This window comes from Neopelma chrysocephalum, unplaced genomic scaffold (genome assembly GCF_003984885.1).
Source record: "Neopelma chrysocephalum unplaced genomic scaffold, ASM398488v2 Primary Assembly neopelma1_182445, whole genome shotgun sequence".
Classification (NCBI taxonomy): Eukaryota; Metazoa; Chordata; class Aves; order Passeriformes; family Pipridae; genus Neopelma; species Neopelma chrysocephalum.
In genome coordinates this window covers 1,979-22,598 of record NW_020938000.1, presented here as the reverse complement: position 1 = coordinate 22,598, position 20,620 = coordinate 1,979, and the positions used below count along the sequence as shown (strand labels likewise).

General features: G+C 60.3%; 1 protein-coding gene across 1 annotated transcript; it reads left to right on the top strand.

Moving 5' to 3' along the window:
* The first annotated feature begins 3,232 nt into the window (after nt 1-3,232).
* LOC113962528 (arf-GAP with SH3 domain, ANK repeat and PH domain-containing protein 3-like) lies at nt 3,233-19,701 on the top strand. Its single transcript, XM_027673287.1, has 26 exons — nt 3,233-3,384; nt 6,713-6,785; nt 7,329-7,474; nt 8,974-9,048; nt 9,337-9,386; nt 9,642-9,768; nt 11,764-11,849; nt 12,601-12,676; nt 12,802-12,888; nt 13,161-13,270; nt 13,510-13,579; nt 14,147-14,234; nt 14,740-14,788; nt 14,883-15,067; nt 15,163-15,296; nt 15,683-15,777; nt 16,078-16,258; nt 16,548-16,633; nt 16,744-16,859; nt 16,950-17,017; nt 17,166-17,273; nt 17,407-17,653; nt 17,744-18,032; nt 18,580-18,724; nt 18,886-19,008; nt 19,274-19,701. Exons 1-26 carry the CDS (start codon nt 3,262-3,264, stop codon nt 19,346-19,348), a joined length of 3,012 nt encoding a protein of 1,003 aa, XP_027529088.1. The 5' UTR covers nt 3,233-3,261; the 3' UTR covers nt 19,349-19,701.
* Nucleotides 19,702-20,620: the final 919 nt, after the last annotated feature.

The window sequence follows — 20,620 nt, the reverse complement described above, 5'->3', positions numbered from 1 at the left end:
CTGAGCACGTGGGGTCTCTGCGGGGTGGCTGGGGAGAGTGGGGGGTGTTGGGGAGCGCTGGGTTTTCTGAGGGTGCTGGTGGGGGGCTTGTGTTGCCCACCCTGTGTGGACTCTCCTCACTCTCCTGGGCTGGTTATCACCTGGGGCTGTTTGTCCCAGAGATCCATCCAGGTCCCATCCCAGCGTCCTCCCAAAAAGCTGTGGGGTGCCAGTGCTGATGCTCCCCACCGTAACCCCCCCACTGCCCTGGAGGTGCTGGTGGACTGGGGGTGCTTCTGGGTGCCCCAGGTGGCTTTGGGGCACCCCTGGGGGGGGTAGAGAAATCCCTGCCCAGAGTGGGCTGTGTCATGTTTTCCAGTTGCTCCCCAGTTAAACTGGTTCTTCAGGGTCATGACAGGTCGTGTCCAGCAGCATTTCCCCCCACCATGGCTGGAATATCCTTAAAAATACCATCCAGGCAGCAAAGCTGAAGTGACCTTTGGGTGATGAGAGGATGAGGCTTACGAGGCTCCAGCAAATCCCTGGCCAGGACACGGAGCCATATTCCCTGGGGGGGCTGCACCCCCTCTTCCCCAGTCCTTACAAGCTCCCTCCAGCCTCTTGGAGCTACTGGTGCTGGGAGTATTGAAACTGGAGTGTACTGGGAGGAGGTGCTGGCCTGCAGAGGGGCTTGGGAAGCAGCATGGGACGAGCCCTTGGACACAGCTTTTAATTGCAAAATATCCATAATTATTGCACTGTATTTATCTGGGCCCTCCCTTTGGCATGGGGCTGGTGGGGGTCGGGGGGGGTTGGGTTTGTCAGCGGGTGTATTTAAGTTGTCCTTCCTTGGGTTGTTGGTGCTCCTGCAGTTTGGCTTGGAGGTGGTGTGGGTGAGAGTGTGTTTTGGCTTGGAAAAACTCGTGGCACTTGATGTTTTCTGCCCGGGAGGGGTTGAAATAAAATGAAATTTTGGTGTTTAGAAGGGGCTGTTTTCCTCTAAGCAGCAAAACGCTGGAGTCGTTTGGGAGGAGGGAGGTGTTGGGATGTTTTTGTTCCTGTTTTCAAGCATAAAAAAAAGCCTGTTTTGGGGCTTTTTAACTGGCCAGCCTGCTCTGAAGGCACTGGTGGAGAAGGGGGTTGAGATGAAGCCATAAAAACAAGTCTGACCTGCTCCTATTGGTGCTTTCCAGCCCAAATCCAGCTGGGATGAGCTTTCGCCTGAGCTTTCGCCCCTTAAACCAGGAGCATGGGAAAAGCCCCAGGGATGGGGGTCGGGTCCCTATGGATACTGGGGCTGGATGGGCTCATGCACCCTGATTTCAGGGCAGGTTTGGGGGCTGCAGAGCAAGATCCTGGGGGAGCTGTGCCTGTGGAGGGTCCTTCCCCCGCCTGCTGCCCGTCCTGGGGATGCCCACAGTGCTGGTGTCACAGTGATCAGTGGTACCAGGGGATGGTGGTACCCGATGTCTGGTGGTCCCCAGTGATGCCCAGTGGTACCTGGTGATGATCAGTGGTCCCCAGTGATGCCCAGTAGTGACTGGTGAGTGTTGCTGGTACTTGATCTCCAGTGGTACCTGGTGATGTCCAGTGGTACCCACTGATGGCTGGTGGTACCTGAGCTTGTGGCACGTAGCTCATCTGGTGAGGTGGAGGAAGAGGAGGAAGAGGAGGAGGAAGAAGGAGAGGAGGAGGAGACCCCCCCGCCAGGTAAGCCAGGCGAGGGGCACAGAGTGCCGTAGGCACGACCCTGTCCCCACGTCCCCATCCCCGTGGGGCTGTGCGTGCCGCAGGAGCTCGGGGGGTGTCACCGGGTCGTGTGGCCCCCCCCCGCAGTCCCCGGACCGGCCAGGAGGTGGCAGGGCCACCCCAGCCAAGGGACCGCCCCGGCCCCGCGCCCGGAGGGACCCCGCGGCGCACCGGGGGGAAGAGAAGGTTGGGGGAGGCTCTTACCCATGAGGAACCCCCAAATCCTTCCTGCTCCCGTCCTGCCTGGGCTGCAGCCTCTTAACCCTGTGTCTGCCAGAGCCCCGCTCTGCTCAGGGATGTCCCGGGAGCTCGGCAGATGCCCGATTCCCTCCAAATTAGGGTGGGCACCCCCAAACCGTGGGTTTGCCGGTGCCTGAGGGATGGGATCTTTAAAGCACAGCCATTCATCCAAGGCCTGTGATGGCTCTTCCCACACCCTGGTCCCTCCCAGCACCCCAATGATGCCGAGATAGAGCAGGGTTTGAGCTGGACCTGGTTGGGCACAGATCTGAGCTTTACTGAGCCCCACCCCTGGCTCAGTAAAGGGGTCGAGGGTCTGTCACCCTCTGATCTACACGGGGTGAGGGGTGCTTGGTGCGAGGGGCGTGGAGGGGTCTGCAAAGCACACTCACACCCATAGTGGCCTCTCCCATGGCAAACCAGCCCCACTGAGGCTTTTTGTCCCCTTCTGTTCCAGTTGTCACCAGCCCCGTGATGGGATGTGCTCAGTGTCTGTTCGTGTTCCTCCGGGAAGAGCAAATAACCAGGAATGGGACACCAAAATCCAGCTCCTTGGGCCTGTGAGGGGTGGGATAAGTGTGGGGACAGTGGGTTCAGAGGTCCCCTCCAGCGAGACAAAGGACCGAGGGCTTTGGGAATTGTCCCCTGCTCAAGGATTGTCCCCTCGGGGTCTCAGGAAGGGCAGGGTGGGGGCAGCCTCCAGTTAAACCAGTGCCCTGGGGGGACTGGGTTTAACCCCAAGCCATCCTTTACTGTGTCTCCATCTCCTGCCGAGCCGGGGTGAGGTGGCTGAGGGGCGCCTGGGAAAGGTGAGTGTTGGGGTGAGCGGGTCCTGGGTGCCTGGGAAAGGTGGATGTCGGGGTGATGTGGGTGCTGCGTGCCTGGTAAAGCCCCCAGCCGTGCCGTGGCGAGACTGGAGGTGCAGATCCAGCCAGACCCCGGGGTTTTCCCTTCCTCCCCGCACCGCACCGGGAGAGCCCGCACCCCCCATCCCCCGGCGCGGGGGTCGCCTGGGGGGGGTTATTTGGGATCCCGGGGGCTCTTCGCCTTTAACGTGCGGGCGGGCGGGGCCGCCTCGTGACGGCGGCGGGGCGGGAGCGGGCGGAGGGGACGGAGGGAGGGAGGGAAGGAGCAGCTCCCGGTGCGGCGCGCGGGGCTCCCGGTGCGGGGCGCGGGGCGCTGAGCCGGGCTGAGCCCGCACCCCCGGGGCGCTCCGCAGGGGGAGCCCCCTGCGCGCTCCCCGTGCCCCCCCCCCAAGCCCCGGTGCCCCCTCCCCGGTGTCCCCCCCGCACCATGCCCGAGCAGCTCAGCGTGGCCGAGTTCTTGGCCGTGACCGGCGAGGATCTGAGCTCCCCGGCCGCCGCCTTCGCCTCCAAGATGCAGAAGTGCCGGGGGGCGGTGGGGGCTCTGGAGGAGGTGAGCGGGGCCAAAGGGGCTCGGGGGGGTGGTCGGGCTGCGCACCCCACCTGGGAACACCCCTCTCACCCGTAGGTGCTGATCCCTTGATGCTTGCGCCTCCCTCGGATTTGTTTTTTTGGGGTTCCCCCCCCTTCACCCCGACACCGCGCTGGTCACCCTAAGGCGGGTGCTTTGGGACCCTCGGGTAGGGAGATTGTTTGCATTATCCAGCTGCCCCAGCGTGCGGTTTTTTGGGGACAAAGCCTGTAGAAATGGGCAACAGGCTTTTTTTAAAGCCTCCTTTAAAGCTCCACGTGCTTCCCGGGGCTGGGATATCCCCCCATCTCCCCGGAGCCGGGGCGTCCCCCTGCATCCCTGGGGCCAGAGCATCCCCCAATGGGAAGGTCAGGGCATTCCCCTCTGCCCCTCCTGGGACCAGGGCATCCTTCTTTTTCCCCCGGATCCAGGGCAGACACTCCCTTCCCGGGGGCCAGGGCATCCCCCCAGAGCATCAGCCTCACATCTTCATCCGCTGTCGAGTTCCTGTGCTGCAGCCAGCTCCGATGGGACTCGGGGAGGTTCCCCGAGATTAAAGCCAGGGGAATATTTTTAGGCTCCCCCCAAAATCCCCAGCAGCATTTGTGGGAAGGGCGGAGGTGGCGGGGGGTGCCTTCGTCCCCCTTCTCCCGCCTGGAATAAAGGCGGTTTCCAGCTGGTCCTGTGGCTTTTGCCAACTCCTCTTAGCGAAGGAATGGCTTTGAAGGAGAGCCAGGGCTGGCGGCGAGCGGGGGGCCCCAGGTGCTGGGGCTTTGGGATCCCTGGAGGCAGTGGGAGGGGTGTCCTGGGACTGGAAATCTGAGGACACACCATGGGGCGTCCTGGTCTCCACCAGTACGTGCTGGTCACTGCCATGGATCTCCTACCATGGATCTTCCTCCCAGCTGGGAAATGGGAGGCAGCTCCAGCCAGGAGGGAGCAGCAGGAATTTTGTTTGGCTGCTCGGAGAGGCTGTGAGTAAAGGGGACAGGGATGGGGGGAGAGGCATCCCCCCAGAATGGCAGGGGGTCTCTGTGGGGTTGGCTTAGTAAAGCTCCAGTGAGCGCGAGAGAGCTGGGAATTGTGACTGGTGTCATGTGCCACGGGGGGCACGGGGCTGAGCCCCTCATCCCACTGGAGGCTGCAGGGAGGGGACCAAACCACTGCCAGGCCTTTGGCATCCCCCTGTCCCAGCACGAGGGGAAGAGGGAAATCCAACCAAACCAGCTCCACACCACCCTCAGAACCCTGATGGGGCGATAGCATCGGCCAAGGGGGATAATCAGCCCTGGTTTTGGGTGTGTGTGTTAGAGGGGACCGGGCACCTCCAGGCTGGGACAGGGTGACATGCCAGAGGCTGCTGGTGCACCCAGTGGCAGAGCTGGCAGATGAGCTCCCAGCTCCCTCTGTCCCCCAGGGCAGCACCACATCCTGCTCCCAGCCTGGCAGTTTGTCACCCCGGCCCTGGCACCCGCGGCGGCTCCTTCGCTGGGCGGCACGAGCCAGTGCCGGGGGGGGATGCAGAAGAATGGCCCCCATTGAGCATCCTGCCTGGGTTCCCCAGGCTGGAGCCCGGGGATTCATCCCTTCCTCCATCCCACAGGGAATCCCTCCTGTTCCCGGCCCCGCTGTCCTCAGCTGCCCCATGTCCTGGAGCCTGGGGGTGATGGGTGTTATGGGGGGTTCCAAACATCTCTGCCCCCTGCTCTGGAGGGCTGTCCCTGTGCAGCCAAGGCCCGTGTTTCCAGCAGCCAGCCTGGTACATGAGGGATGCCAGTGTTGCTGCTGGGGCAGCAACATGAAGTGATTTCCTCTGCATTTACCACCCCAGTGCCAAGCTCTTCTGCCCTGTCCCCACTGGTAAACTCATGGATCCCTCCCAAAAGCCTTATGTCTGTCTTTGCTCCATACCAGCCCCATATTCAGCCTTCTGCAGCCATGAGCTGGCACCAGGATGAGCTGCCCCATCCTGGACACTCAGAGCAGTTTCTTCCCCCATTTTCCCAATGATGCATCCACAGCATCTCATGCTGCCTCAGTTTCCCCTTCTTGTGACTGTGCCAAGTTTGCAACCCTGGAGCATCCAGGCATCCAGCCCCAGCTTCCTCCCCTGAGGCAGGGAATCCCTCTGCTCTGGAGGGCTTGGTGTGCCTGGATTTGGTGCAGAGAGGGGCCGTGGGGGGCTTTGGTGCTCCCCAACATCCTCCCCATTGTAGATGCATTGCAGGACCCCTCTGGGCGGGGGGTTTGGCTCCCACCTCAGCCCCAGTTCCCTCCCAGCCGGCTCATCCTGGCCAAAGCTCATCCACAGCATCCCATCCAACGAGGAGGGCCTGGGAGAGCGGCGCTGGAGCCAGGCTGACCCTGCTGTCAGGAAATCAGCCTTGACATCAGCCCCAAAACCTTCGGCAGAGCTCAGAGCAGAGAGAGAGCCTCTTTATTGTAATTCCTCCGCGGTTTCATCCCTCGCCCTTCTTGCTGTTCACACCCTCTAAATATTTCCAGCCTGTTATCATGGCTCTGGTACCTGCAGCCAAGCCACCCTTAACCCTTTCCTGTTGCTGTGTTTGGCTGCGATGCTGCGGCCCCTTGGCCTGGGGTTGGGCTGGGGTAGAGTTTGCCGTGGTGCTCAGGGTGCAAACGGGGGCTGTGCAGGTAGGGAAGGATGGAGGGACGAGGCTGGGGATGGGGATGGCTCCAAACCAGTGCAGGATGTGGCTGATGGGGCTGCAGGGAGGCTCACCGTGCTGGGAGCCACAGGCAAGACCCTGCTTGAGCTCAGGGCAGGGGGGATTGTGGAAAGCCACATCCCTGGTTGTGGGGTTGTTGTGGTTTAGCACACGACTGGCACAGGAGTTTATGGGATTTAGGTCGCCATCAGCAGGAGGTGACTCCTGGTTTTGGCTCTGTGGGAAGCTGGGCTTGTGCTGTGCCTAGTCCTGAGCTGTGGGGATGGGCTGATGTGATGCCTCCTCGTTGGTTGAAACGGCCCCTGCAAGAGCCAGGGAGGCATTTTCTGTGGTTGCTGGAAGCTGCTGGGATCCAAGGAGCCTCTTGCCCCCTGCTACCGTCTTGCTCAAACCCTCCTCTCCAGGGGCAGCCAAAGCCCTGCCTGGCAGCAAAGGCACAGGGACCGGCTGGACTCTGTGGCTCCAGCACCCCCAGGATGCCTCCAGCTCCTTTCCCAGCCCTGGGAGCTTGGATCCTGCCCCACACATCTGCATGGCAGAGCTGCAGCCTTTCCAAGGGCCAGCTGGGCTGGGGGAGCTCGGTAACGAGCTCCGTTTGTTTTCTCTCTTTGCTTTCACAGAGCCTGGATGGGGACCAAGCTGTGCTCCAGAGGATCAGGAAATATGTGAAAGCCATTCACGTCTCCGGGCTCAGTGAGTTGGGCTTCAGGAGGGCATCCCTGGACCATGGGGCTGGGGAGGGGCTGGGACAGTCCTGTTCTCCAACACTGATCATGCCAGACAGTGGGGTGGCCATGGGTGCTGACCAGTGAAAGGTGACGTGGCTGCATGCTGAGGTGCCAAAAATTGCCTTAAGACAATATAAAAAGGGAAATTGAGAACCTTAGGAAGGTTGTTTTGGACATTCCAGTGCTGTCCTGCAGCAGGATCAGCCCAGCTTTGCTACAGAGGGATGGGGAGATGAGTGCTGGGTGCTGGTGGGACTTCATGATGTGACCCAGCAACATGCTAAGGTGCCAGAAAACGTCTGAAATATGCATAAAAAAGGGAAACTGAGAACCTTAGGAAGGTTGTTTGGGGCACACCACTGCTGTCCTGCAGCAGGACCAGCCCAACTCTGCTATGGAGTGAGGGGGAGGTGGGTGCTGGGTGCTGGTGGCACCTCACGGTGTGACCACGATGTGTCGGGGTGCTGCAGGGCCACCCCATGTCCCTCTCCGGTGTCTCCCCCTACAGCCCACGTGGAGAACGAGGAGCAGTACAGCGAGGCCCTGGAGAACTTTGGCAACAACCACCTCTCCCAGAACAACCACGAGCTCTCCACTGGTTTCCTCAACCTGGCCGTCTTCACCCGCGAGGTCACCGCGCTCTTCAAGAACCTGGTGAGCCGTCCCAAACCCATCTGGATTTGGACACCCCCCCACCCCAGTGCAGCCCCCTTCCTCCCAGATGCATGCAGCAATCCCCACCTCCCATCCTGGGGCGGGGGGCACATTCCCAGTGCTCCCAGACCATCTGATACCCTCATTACTGGATTTACAGCTCATTCCCAGCTCCCCGGGGCCGCCGACCCTGGGATCCCATGGGCAGCTGGGGCTGCTATTTTCATTTTTTTCCCCTTTTTTCTTTCTTTCTGTTTTGGTTTTTTTTCTCACATCAATTGCATCTCTGATCTCGCTTGCCAAGAGTAAATCAAAGCCACGCTGGGCCGTGCAGTGGGGCCGTGGGGAGCAGGCAGAGACGGACGTGAGTGGAGCCGCCGGCGCCTTCCCCACCTCGGGAATGGCTCCGCTGGAAAACTCAGCTCCTGAACGGAGCTGGGTCCGTGCACACCCAGCAGCAAAGCCCCATGTGGCCCCCTCTCCATTCCCTTTCAAATCCCCCTCTCCGAGGGGTGTTTTTGGCCCCTGGCTATGCTTAAGGAGGAGATTGATTTCTGCTGCCCTTCCCCCAGCAAGAATCTCAGATTTTTGGCGTCTTCTCTCCCAGTTACCCCAATCTGGGCCTCCCTGCTCCTCCCCTTCCCCATCCCGCCTGTCTCAGCCCACCCAGACCCCCGTGCTCCAGTGGGGCTCTGCAGAACTGTCCTGGTGGAGGAGTCAGACCAGTTGTGGGGGCCCCCACCTCCTGCTGAGCTCAGTTCTGTGCCAGGACCCTCACCCAGATCCCAAAAGCTGTATTTCCCCTCCTGGAGTCTCCCTGGAGCTGTCAGAAGTAGGGTGCCCCATTCCCCCTCGTTTTGGGCCGGTCCTGTGCCCCAGGGCTGCGTTTCTCCCCAGGTGCTGCAGGGGACCAAAACCCTTTTAAAAAAATCTGGGTGCGGTGGGGAGGTCTCCTGGGTGCTGGAGCTGCTCTTGTGGCTTTAAAATGGGATGCACAGAGGGATTCCAGGACTCTGGAATGTCTGGAGTAGGCTCCTGTGTCCCCACCACGGACCCCTGCATGGCACTGCTGGGGATGGTGGTGGCTGCTCTGCTTCCCCAAACCTCAGGAAAGGGGGACATTTTGGGAAGCCCCTTTGACATTGGGGGTGCTCTTTGCATCATGGGGCCGTGGAGGGGCTGGTGGCATTACTGGGTGTGGGGACAGGGACGGGGACAGGGACGAGGTGTCAATGGAGGGGGAACAGTTTTGGTTTTGGCAGCCGCGGTGCTGATGTGGTTTGTGGGAAGGGCCCTGCGTCAGACATCTTGCAGCCAGCTCCAACAAGCCCCAGCCTGCCCCGTGCCTGGATCCTGGATCCAGCCCTGCTTCCAGCCTCTTTAACCCTTCCCAGGGCGGCGATGGAGCTGGAGGGAGGTCCCTGGCACTGGGAAGGACCTGGGGCTCCAGGTCCTCCACCTCCCCCACTGTGGGGTAACCCCATCTCTGCCTTTTGCAGGTGCAGAACCTGAACAACATCGTGTCCTTCCCCCTGGACAGCCTGCTGAAGGGGCAGCTGAGGGATGGCCGCCTGGTGAGTCCCCCCCAGCCCTGTCCCCAGGGTCACCCATGTGGGGACATGCTGCAGTGAGACCCCTGGTATGGGCTCAGCTCATGCCCGTGGGCAGAAGGAAGGAGCAAGTACCAGGGGCTGGAAGGGAGCAGTGAGGGTTGGGGGTGATGGGAGCAAGGGGTGAAGACCCACTGGGGACATCCCTTGTCCCCACGGGGTGCAGAGATGCAGAGCAAAGCCTTTGGCCACTTCAGTGCCACCAGCTCTGTCACCTTCCCTGACCTTCTTCCCCCCTTTCCTTTGCCACAGGACTCCAAGAAGCAGATTGAAAAGGCCTGGAAGGATTATGAGACCAAAGTGTAAGGAACACGCTGCCTCCAGCAAAATCCACCTAAATCCCGCTCTGCACAAAGGTGTTTTGTCCCTGGAATGGAGCCGGGCACCGATGGTGCCAGTTTGCCACTGGGAAGGCTCTGGTCCAGCCTTTTCCAAAGGGGAAAGGGACAGGGAACATCAGGAGATGTTCCTCCTGATGCCATTCCCACCGTAGCCTCCAGCATGGGGCACCCCTCAGAGCAGGGATGTCTGCAGCCCACCACCATCCCATTCCACAGGGGGAAGATGGAGAAGGAGAAGGAGCGATCCCGCCTGGCCGGGGTCATCCAGGCCGAGCCGGCGGCTGCGGAGGTGGCCGAGGACATGCAGAGGGAGCGGCGGCTCTTCCAGCTCCACATGTGCGAGGTAGGGGCTCTCCTGGGGGGATACAGGGATTGTTCATCTCCAGGGGGATCGCTCTACTTAAGCTCTGTGGGGACACTGGAACCTGTCTCTGTCCTTGCCACCAAAACAGCCCCATGTGGGTGCTGTGTGGGACCCTCAGCTGTCCCCATCCCATCCCTGCATGGTCCCGGCTCAGGGATCCTCATCCCATCCCCAGATTGGGGTCCCTGTGGGATGCAGCTTCAAGTGGCACCCGTGGTGCCTCATGAAGTCCCCCATGAGGGTGACCCTTCTCTGCAGTGGTCCCACCTGTGTCCTCCCAGCCCCGCTCCTCCCCCTTCATTGGGTGGCATTTGGGGCAAAAAGTGAGTTTTTTGGCTAAGATCCCTGAGGTTGGCTTTGTGGTTTTACCCTATCCTCAAAACTGCTCCTGGTTTTGGTTAGGGGGGCTCATGAGTCACCCCAGATCCCTCTGGCAGTCCCAGTTGCTGGCAGTCCACACTCAGGAGGTGAGATGGGAATAGGGAAAGGATGGAGACACAATTCCAGGCCCCCACAGCGAGGAGGAGCCCAGGTGTCCAGACCAAGGGCTCCAGACCCTTGGCAGCCCCACAAACCTCTTTAAGGTGACACATAGAGCAGGGAACAAGTCCCCAGTGGGTTGTTCCAGGGCTCTCCCACGTTCCCGAGGGCCAGAGCCCGGTGCTGCCCTGTGCCCCTCCCAGCAAAGGGCAGGGGGTGTGGGGAGGAGGCTGCGCCCGCCGGGGAGCTGGGACAGGGCCAGATGAGTCACTCCCTTGAATAGCTCCACTGTGGGATAAATAACAGCACATGGAGAGGCGGGAGCTGGAGCCGGGCACGGCGGCTGTGTGCGAGTGGGGCACGTGCATGTGAGAGCTGCTGCTGGCCCTGCAAGTCGGGGGGGGGGGCAGCTCTTCTTGGGGGGTTTGAGGGGCATGTGATGCACGTGGGTTTATAGGGAAGTGGGTTTTGCTGCTTCCTGGGGTGGGAACGTGGTCCTGTTCCACCCCGCGGGGTGGTTGTGTCTCCCCATCCTGGGCCATCCTGCACCCCCCAGGGTTGTGGGTGCAGCTGGATCTGGATCCGGGGGTGCTGGGAGCACCCCTGTGCACCCCAGGGCGTGGGTGGCAGGGCAGGGACACCCCATGGGAGCTGGGCACATGCGGCCTTTCCCAGGTGGGACTTGGTTCAGGGAGTGCAGTGCTGTGACAGTGACTCAGCATCTCGTGCTTGCACGGGGCAGTTTAACAACCCTCCGCAGCCCAGTGACCCCTCAGGGTGTTCAGAGCACCCAGGGCACCGGGAGACTCCATTCCAGAGGCTCTCTCCCAGCATGGAAAGCCCCTGGAGCTCAGGGCTGCCTTCCCCTCCCCTCGCCTCCCGCTCAAAACCATTCCAGCAGCTGGAGAGGAGCTCACAGGGGGAAAATCTCTTCCCCTCCTCATTTTGCTCAGGGTGAGCGAGACTCTGGGTCTCTCCTTCCCTGCCTGCAGCTGATGGATGGGTTTGATGCACTAAGCTGAAATTCCCCATCCCACAGGACACCTCGGCAGACCTCCAGGGCTGGTGTGCTGCAGGTGCTTGCTGCTTGGAATCTGATTTTTGGGAATAAAAGGGTCATATCTTAAAAAACTTTGGGGATTTTTTTTTTCTTTCCCCTTCATGAGCTGCCTTGAGTTTTGGTTATTTATTAACTCCAGAAGTAATGAGCAGCAGGAGAAGCGTGCTTGGCTGGAAACCCCGGAGGCCTCAGCCCTTGAACTTTCCAGCTCTTGGAGGACTTCCAGAGCCAGGTTTTTTGAGGGTGGTCCCCAGTGAGCTGCCTTCAAATCCAACATCGTGACTCGACTCCTTGAAGCCCAGCCAGTGTTTTAACCCTCCTCCCCGTGTCGGGAAGGGAAGCGAGGGCTGGGCAGGCTCTTGCTCCTTCCTCTGGGAATATTTTCAGCTGGTCCTTGTCTCCGTCACCTAATGGGGTGTCTTCTCCTCCTCCAGTACCTGCTGAAAGCCAGTGAATCTCAGATGAAACAGGGACCAGATTTCCTGCAGAGCCTCATCAAGTTTTTCCATGCTCAGCACAAGTAGGTGCCACCTGGATAAAGGTGGGATTGTTGTCACCTTTGGGAAGTCCCACGAGGGTCTGGGGGCTCCTTCTCCCATCCCAGCTCCATAAAGCTGTTGGTGGAGGTGCTGGGCAGAGCCCAGGTTGCATCTGGGGAGTTGGAATGTGCTTTTTGTTGGCTTGAGCAGCTGTAAACGTGTCCATGGGGCTGGGGGAAGGGGGTTGGCTCGGGATGTATCAGATGATTTGGTTTCTGGATTAGATTTCCAGGGATGAATTCAGCTGAGAGGCTCCAGCATCAGCTGTGGGGCTCATAACGAGGGTGTTTGGAGCAAGGATTAACATCCCCTTGTCTTTCGCATTGCTCCATGAGGCTGGAGTGGTGCCATCATCTCCTGCAGCTCTCGAGTGGGGAAACTGAGGCAGGGGGGACAGTCCTGCTGGTTAAAGGCACATCCTTGGCTGGGGCTGTGACCCAGAGACCCCCAGATGTGGCCTCCAGCAGAGCTGCTCCCCAGTGAGACGAACTGGGATTGACCAAGAGGCCAGTCCTGCATCCCAAACACCCCAAATATGTGGGGTATCCAGATCCCAAGGCCTTTGGTGGGCTCTCTCCAGATCGCAGCAGCCGGGGAACCACAAAGCAAGGGCAGCTTCCCAGCGAGGGGGTTGCCACGATCTCCTGCCACGTTTCCTCTAAAAAAAACCCACCCTCTTTTTTTCCTCCATCCTCCCCGTCTGCATCTTAATCACCCTCAACAAACGCCCAGTTTCTTCCAAGACGGCTGGAAGGCTGCCCAGAACCTCTACCCCTTCATTGAGAAGCTGGCTGTGTCCCTTCACGCGGTGAGTCCCCCACGCTGCCATCCATCCAGACGTGTCCCATGGGATGCCACCCCCCCTGTCCCTGTGCCAGTCCCTGAGAATGCCCCTGCTCAGCACAGCAGTGGTGGCAGCTCCTCCCTTTGCAGCTCCACCAAGCACAGGAGGAGGAGGTGAAGCAGCTCACGCAGACCCGCGATTCCCTCCGCAGCATCCTGCAGCTGGAAAACAAGGAAGTGAGACCCCCGGGATGGGCATGGGAGAGCTGGGAAGGAGCATTGGGAGGGTGCTGGCTACCCTGGGGTTAGATTGGGGATGGGGAGAAGCTAGGGAGCAAAGGAGACATCTGTGGGAGTAGAGCAGGAGAGCTGGGAGATGTTTGGCCTCTGGAAGGGCACGGGAGTCTCTGGCATCCTGCTGGACACTGCACTCCACATAAGGATGAGGTCACTTGGAGCAGCCACCTCTGCACCTCTCACTTTGCTTTTTAACTGCCTTTTTTTCCCAGGAAAACCTGAGCAGGAAGAACTCTGGCAGTGGCTACAGCATCCACCAGCACCAAGGGAACAAGCAGTACGGAACGGAGAAGTCGGGATTCCTGTACAAGAAGAGCGATGGGTGAGGATGAGTGTTATCCCAGAGAGCTCCCAGCTCCATCCCGGTGTTGTTGATGCTCATGGGAGGCCCCAGAGCTGGGATCCCCACAGCCCATAGCTCAGCAGGACATTCTGTGCTCTGTGAGTTGCAGGAAGCACAACCCCACAGGATCGTGCCAAGGGCTGCTGTGGGAGGTTTGGGATGCGGATGTGGGCGATCAGGGCTGTGAAATCCTCACTCTTCCTCTTCCTCCTCCTCAGGATCCGCAAAGTGTGGCAGAAGAGGAAGTGTGGTGTAAAATACGGCTGCCTGACCATTTCCCACAGCACGGTGAGGAGCGGGGCGGGGCTGCAGCCCTGACCCTTCTTTGTGCACCCTTGGAGCCTTGGTGTCCGTTGTCCATTGGATTTCACATCCCTTTCTTTCAGATTTAGTTTTGCCTGAACTGGTCTAAAATCTGCCTGGCTTAGAATTTAGCACAAGATGGGACTGGAAAGCCTAAAGGGGATCCCCCGTGTCTGACAGGGGTCCGTGGGAGGGAAGAGAGGGGTTGGTTGGGGCAGCGAGTTGGGCGATGAGGGTCCAGACAAGCCCAAAGGGGGCTGGGGTGGGTTGGGAGGGAGGTGCTTCCCCCTGGTGTTGGAGGCTGGAAACTGCAGCAGGGACAGAGGACGTGGGCCAGGGACATCTCAGAGCCCTGTTCTCCTGCAGAGGGACCCTGTTCTCCTGCAAAAGGTCAGACAGGGTCCAACTCGCCTGGTTATCCCAAGAGGAACCGTCTGTGCTGGTGGTTATCCCCCCACAGCTGCCGTCAGAGATGGTGATACTCAATCCCTTGGTGATGCCCATCCCACCCCTCCCAGTCCTTTAACCCCTCTCCATCCTCTCACCCTGCAGATTAACCGTCCCCCTGTCAAGCTGAACCTCCTCACCTGCCAAGTGCGTCCCCACGCCGAGGAGAAGAAATGCTTCGACCTGGTGACACGTGAGTGCCCAGGGCAGGGTGCCATGGCTGGAGGGGGGTGTTTGACCCTGAGACAGAGGCTGTGGTGGGAGCTCTCCCTTTTTGGAGTGGGTTTTCCCTCTGAAACCCTTTTAACCTGGCTCTAGGTGCCTTCCTGGCTGTCTTTACAGAGGAAGGACCGACCTCTCCAAGATCAAGAAAGCTCAGACAAAAAGGGGTTGTGACAGGGCTCAGGTGATAGGAGAGTGATGTGCAGTGATTTAATTTTTAATTAAGCAGCTCCTTTGGAGAGATTTTTGCAGATTCTTGCTGTCCTGGGCATCCCTGAATCATAGAATGACAGAATCCCAGAATGGTTTGGGTTGGAAAGGACCTTAAAGCCCATCCCATTCCACCCTCTGCCATAGGCAGGTTCACCTTCCACTAGGCCAGGTTGCTCCAAGCCCAGTCCAACCCAGCCTTGAACACTTCCAGGGATGGGGCAGCCACAATTTCTCCCCTTTCCCCTCTCTCCCCATCCCTGCAGACAACAGGACGTATCACTTCCAAGCAGAGGACGAGCAGGAGTGCGTCGTGTAAGTGCCGCAGCCCATCCCCACTCCTTGAGGTGCCAGATCCTGCTCTGCCTTTCCCATCCTCCTCCTCCTCCTCCTCCTCCCTCCTGCCCAGGTGGGTCTCAGTGCTGCAGAACAGCAAGGATGAAGCCCTGAGCAACGCCTTCAAGGGGGATGTGGGCGGCGGGGCAGCGGCGGGCGCGGGGGTGGACGGCGGCGTCCAGGAGCTCACCAGGCTGGTCATCAGCGAGGTGAAGAACATGCCAGGGAACAAACAGTGCTGTGACTGCGGTGCCCCGGGTACGTCAGGGTGTCCCCCCCACCCTGAGTGGGGGACCCATGGGGGTCACAGTGTCCTGAGTGATGCTGAGCCCCGTGTGCTGCTCCCACTGCAGACCCCACGTGGCTCTCCACCAACCTGGGCATCCTGACGTGCATCGAGTGCTCCGGCATCCATCGGGAGCTGGGTGTGCATTATTCCCGCATCCAGTCCCTCACCCTGGATGTCCTCAGCACCTCTGAGCTGCTGGTAAGCTGCTCCCTGAGCCTGGAGGTCTCATGGCCGCTGGGAATCGCCCTGTGCGGCTCCCAAACCTTCTGGGATGCAGAGTTCATTCTTCCTCCTCTGTCCCCAGTTTGCTCCAGTGCTTGCTAACTTGCCCCAGTTTCCCCAGGGTGGTGGTTTGGGCAAGGGCGGGGGCCTTTACAAACCTATTTCCTAAGGAGGGGATGGTGGAGCTGCTCCCTCCTAAACCAGACTTCCTCTGCTGTGAAAGATCATCCCTAGGAGAGGTGCTGCTCTAGAAAAGTCCTGGGTGGATCCAGTGGATTCCTTCCCTCCAGGGTGGGATCTGGCTGGGGCAGGGGGAGCATGGCCAGGAGGGCTTGTCTCCCCCCATCCCTCTCTCTCCATAGCTGGCTGTCAGCATTGGGAACACCCGTTTCAACGAGATCATGGAGGCCACTCTGCCCACGCAGGACTGTCCCAAGCCCTCAGCTGGCAGTGATATGTGAGTTGGGTGCAGGATGTGGGCTCAGGGTGGGCTGGGAGGAGGAGGAGAAGGAGGAATAGGAGTGCATGGTGTGTGGTCTGCCCTTGCTTCCATGCCCATCAACTCTGAGACAGCCCAGGGATGTGAGAATGGAGGATCCTGGTGTCATCACCTGAATTTTGGTGGATCTGCACCTCTTTGGAGGTTTCCCCTTGATCCCAGGGCTTCAGGAGGAGGGAGGAGCTCAGGGTGCCCCTGGCAGTGGTGGGAAGTGGAGGGTTCTGGTCTCCATGCCCACCCAAGCCCCCCTTCCCCCAGGGCTGCCCGCAAGGAGTACATCGTGGCCAAGTACATGGAGCGTCGCTACGTCCAGAAAAGCAGCCGGGACAATCCCCACCGCCTCTGGGAAGCCATTCGTGCCCGGGACCTCCTGGCCCTGCTCCAGGCCTTTGCTGAGGGGCACGACCTGGCCAAGCCCCTGGCCAGCCCCGAGGGCCAGGTGAGCCCCACACCTGGCAGCGTGGATGGATTTGCCCCCTCTGGGTGCCTGTGCTTGGGGTTTCCTTGAGCTTTGGATGGAGATGTGCCCTTGGGAAGATGAGCATCCCTCAGGTCCAGCTTTCCTCTCTCCTTCAAGTTGTGGGAGATGAGAGCATCCTTGGGTCCAGCTCTGCTTTTCCCTCCATGTCATGGGAGATGAGCATCCTTGGGTCCAGCTCTCCTCTCCCCTCCGTCCTGGGGGAGATGAGCACCCTGAGGCTCATCTCTCCTGTCCCCTCTCGTGGCAGGAGGCGGGTGAGCTGGCGCTGCACATGGCCGTGCGCCACGCCGACAGATCCTCCCTGCCCTTGGTGGACTTCATCATCCAGAACGGGTGCGTCCCCAAGTGCTCCCGGTGTCCCCTGCCCTTTCCCACACGGGAGGAGTGTGCAGGAGGCCTGTGTGCTCTCAGGCCTTGACTCTCCTGCCGCTGGCCCTGCGCAGGGGGACGCTGGACCGGGTGACGCAGGACGGGAACACGGCCCTGCACTACAGCGCGCTCTACAACCAGCCCAACTGCCTCAAGCTGCTCCTGAAGGGCAAAGCCGCCTTCACCACGGGTATGGGGCTGGGATTGGGGGTTTTGGGGGTCTCTGGTGGGAGAGGCAAGGCTGTGACCTGGATCTGTCCCTCTTTTGTCCCTCGGGCAGTGAACGCTGCGGGTGAGACAGCTCTGGATGTGGCGAGGAGGCTGAAGCACAGCGAGTGTGAAGAGCTGGTAGGTGGGAGGGAGGGATGGGGGAGATGGCTCGGGATGGGGAGAGGGGACCAAAGCACCTGGGGAGGGCTGGCATGGAGGTGGGGGGCTGCTGGGACCTGTTCCCTCTCTGCCAAGACCCCTCTGACCTGTCCCATCCATCTGGCAGCTGGAGCAAGCACAGGCAGGGAAGCTCTCCCTGCAGATCCACGTGGACTATGACTGGGAGCCACCCTCAGAGTTCCCTTATGACAGTGAGGACGAGCTGGAGGAGAAGGTACCTCTGGGAGGGGACAGCACATCCTGTGACAGAGATCCCACATCCCCAGTGGGGGGGGCTGGGGGAGCACAGACCCTCTTGTGGGGCTGGTGGCAGTGGCGCATCCCTGGACCCACGTGCCTGCCCCCAGGTGAGCCCCCTCCAGCGCTCCTTCAAGGGCACGTCCCCGCTGGCCGCCAGCCCCCCGCCCGCCTGCCCCCAGACCCGCTGGAGCTGCGTGGGGGGGGTGGGACTCCCCAACAAGACCTACGAGAGCATCCTGGTGCCCTCCCGCCCCACGCCCCGCCGGGCCCACAGCGAGGAGATCCCCCCGCCGCTGCCCCTCAAAAACCCCACGCGGGGCGGCTCCCGCCCCAAACCCGGCCACAGCCCCACCGGTGAGTCGGGGTGGGGAGGACCACCTGTGGTGGGGTTCTCCTTTCAGCAGGACACCGATTTATTGTCCCTGTTGTGTGTGTTCCCCCCAGAGCGCCCCGAGCTGCCCCGGCAGGCATCAGAGCCGCACTTCTCCGGGCCGGCGGAGGCTCCAGCACCGCGCAGCCTCCCCTCTGCCAGCAGCACGGGTGCCCTGGATGGCACCCCTGCCCCCCCGGCACCCGGCGCCCGCAGCCCCACCGAGAGCCGGCGGGCAGCCTACTGGGAGACCCGCTCCGAGAGCGACACCAGCAGCACCCGGAGGGGGCCAGAGCTGAGCCCCCCGCCCGGGCAGCCCCCGCCGGGCAGCACAGCCCCCGACATCCCCCCCGTCAAGTTTGGGTAGGGACCCCCCCACCTCCAGGCTGGGGGTGCGCTGGGTGTTGGGGGGTCATTGTGTGGTGGTTCAGTTTCAGTTGTCCCTGTGGAGCAAAGGGGTCCCCACCCCCTGGAGACCCCAAAGGAGTTGATGCTGCCACTGGGACGCAGGACGGGATAAGAGCAGCCATGGGGGTGATGGGTTGTCCCTGGAAAAGGTGATGCAGATTATTTGGGGGTGACACCAAGACCCCCATGCAAATTATGTTATTATATAAAAATTTATGTAATAGTATAAATATATTTTATATAGTATATTATAATATATATTATATAAAATATATGGGTTTTCTCTCTTTTGGGAAAATGTGGTGGGATGGGCTGGTTTGAGGAAGTTTGGGTGCTGGGGTCCCTCCCTCTCCATCAGCATCCAGGGGGATGTGGGTGGGACCCTCTTCCCTTGGGTCCCACAGGGGAGCCCTGACCCTACTGAGACCTCACAGGGAGGAGGACAGAGAGGGGGAAGGCACCAGTGGGGAGGGGGTGACACTGTGCCCGCTGTCCCCCACAGCTCCGAGAGCACCCGCTCGTACCGGCGCATCGGCGGCGGGGTGGGCAAAGCGGGATCGGCCCTGTCCCCCCAGAGCCCTGGTGGCCCCGAGGACCCCGCTCTCAGCAAGGTGCCCCCTGTGCCCATGCCCAGGAGATTTGCTCCGGTAGGTGCCACGACTTGGGGGGTGTCACCCTCGGCATCCCCAAGCATCTCTGCTCTCCTTATCCTGGGGCTGCAGAGGGAAGGATCAGGGGTGTCACATCCCTACACCCCTCTTGGGAGTGACCCTGGGGTGTCTCTCACCCCCTTTCCACCCTGTTTCAGGCCAAGGGGAAGCAGAAGCGGGTGAAGGCAGTGGCTGACTGCAAGGGGGACAAGGCCCGGGAGCTGACCTTCTCCAAGGGGGAGGTGATCGTGGTGACACGGGAGGAGGATGAGCAGAGCTGGGTGAGTGTCACCGTGGCACAGGTGCTGGGATCCCGATTCTGGTCCTTTTTTCCCTCTGGAGGTGGCCGGAGTGTTCCTGAGGGGCATGGATGGGTGAATCCTTCGCCCATCTGTGCATGGAGCAGGGCTGGGAAGGCTCCAACTGCTGTGCCACCATGGCTTAGCCTCTCTAAATTCCCCCGGGAATTGGGATATCAGCCCCAAAGCTTCTCCCATGCCTGAGATGGGACTCCCACCCCCTTGAACCCCATCTCTGCACCCCCAGGTTGGCTTCATCGAGGGCGACGGCTCCCGCACCGGAGTCTTCCCCGCCAGCTTCGTCCACCTCTTGCAAGACTGACCGGGCAGTTTGTCACTGTCCCCTCGGCCAGGACCAGAGGCAGCTCCCTGCTGGGGGCTCAGCAGAGCCAGACCACGAGGGACACGTGCCCAGGACCCTGGCATGGGACCACTGCCCTCCAAGGGGGCTCAGAGACCACCCATTGGGAAATCCGTCCATGGAGGGCAGTGCTGGGGAGCTGAGGGGCAGAGAATGGACACGCTCGCTGCACTGGTGGGCTGAGGTTTCTGTGCCAGCCCCTGCTCCTGCTGCTCTCCCGTCCTTCCCGGTGGCTCTGCTCATCCCCAGGGATTTCTTCTCCCTTCCTCTGCAAGGACTTGGGGAGGGGGGAGCTCCACTCTCTGCCAAGTAGTCATGGAGTCCACTACTCTGCCCAGTAGTCCCTTCAGCCCGGGGGGAGCAGGGCTGAGGGGCAGCCACTTCCCCCCCAGCCTCCTTTTGTACCCCAACTGTGAAACCTTTGGGATGGGCAAGAAGTAGGAGAGAGCTCTTGCCCTCACCTGGCTGGGCTGGAGGGTCTCCACCCCAGACTTGGAGCTGCCTGGGCTGGTGGGGCTTGGGGATGCTCCAAAGCTTCCCCAAAACTCTAGTGAAATGCCATTCCCTGATTTTGGGGGGGTGGGAATTGAGGTGGCACCACAGAGCCCCTGCCCCATGTCCCTCACCTGGGGTGGGTGCTGGATCACCGCCCCAGCCCTGGGGGCCTCTCCAAGGGAGTTTTTGCATTATTTTTCTGGGACCAACATCCCCTTGTGCCAGTGTCCCTTGGGACCCACCTGCCTCTGTACCCCCCCAATTTACCCCTCTCCCCCTTCTCATTTCTGTGTCAAATGTTTCATCTCAAAAAACAGTCTTTTTTTTTTTTTAATGTTTTCTGTCTCTGATTTCTAATAAACCATCATTTTTGTAAGGACCTGGTGCTTGGGGGGGGGGCAGGACTCGGCAGGGCTGTGCTGGGCATCAAAGCCTGCAGGAGGAGTTGGGGTGTCATTTGTCATCACAGAGTCGTGGAATGCTTTGTTTTGGAGAGGACCTTAAGGATCATCTCGTTCCACCTGCTGCCACGGGCAGGGTCACCTTCCCCTAGACCAGGTTGCTCCAAGCCCCGTCCAACCTGACCTTGAACACTTCCAGAGCTGGGCTGTTCTCAGCATTGGAATATTCTAATATGTGGAATATTCCAATGTGTTGGGATATTCCAATATAGAAGAATTCCACATATATTCGACTATTCCAACATAGGGAGTGTAAAGACACCCCCCCCCACACCAC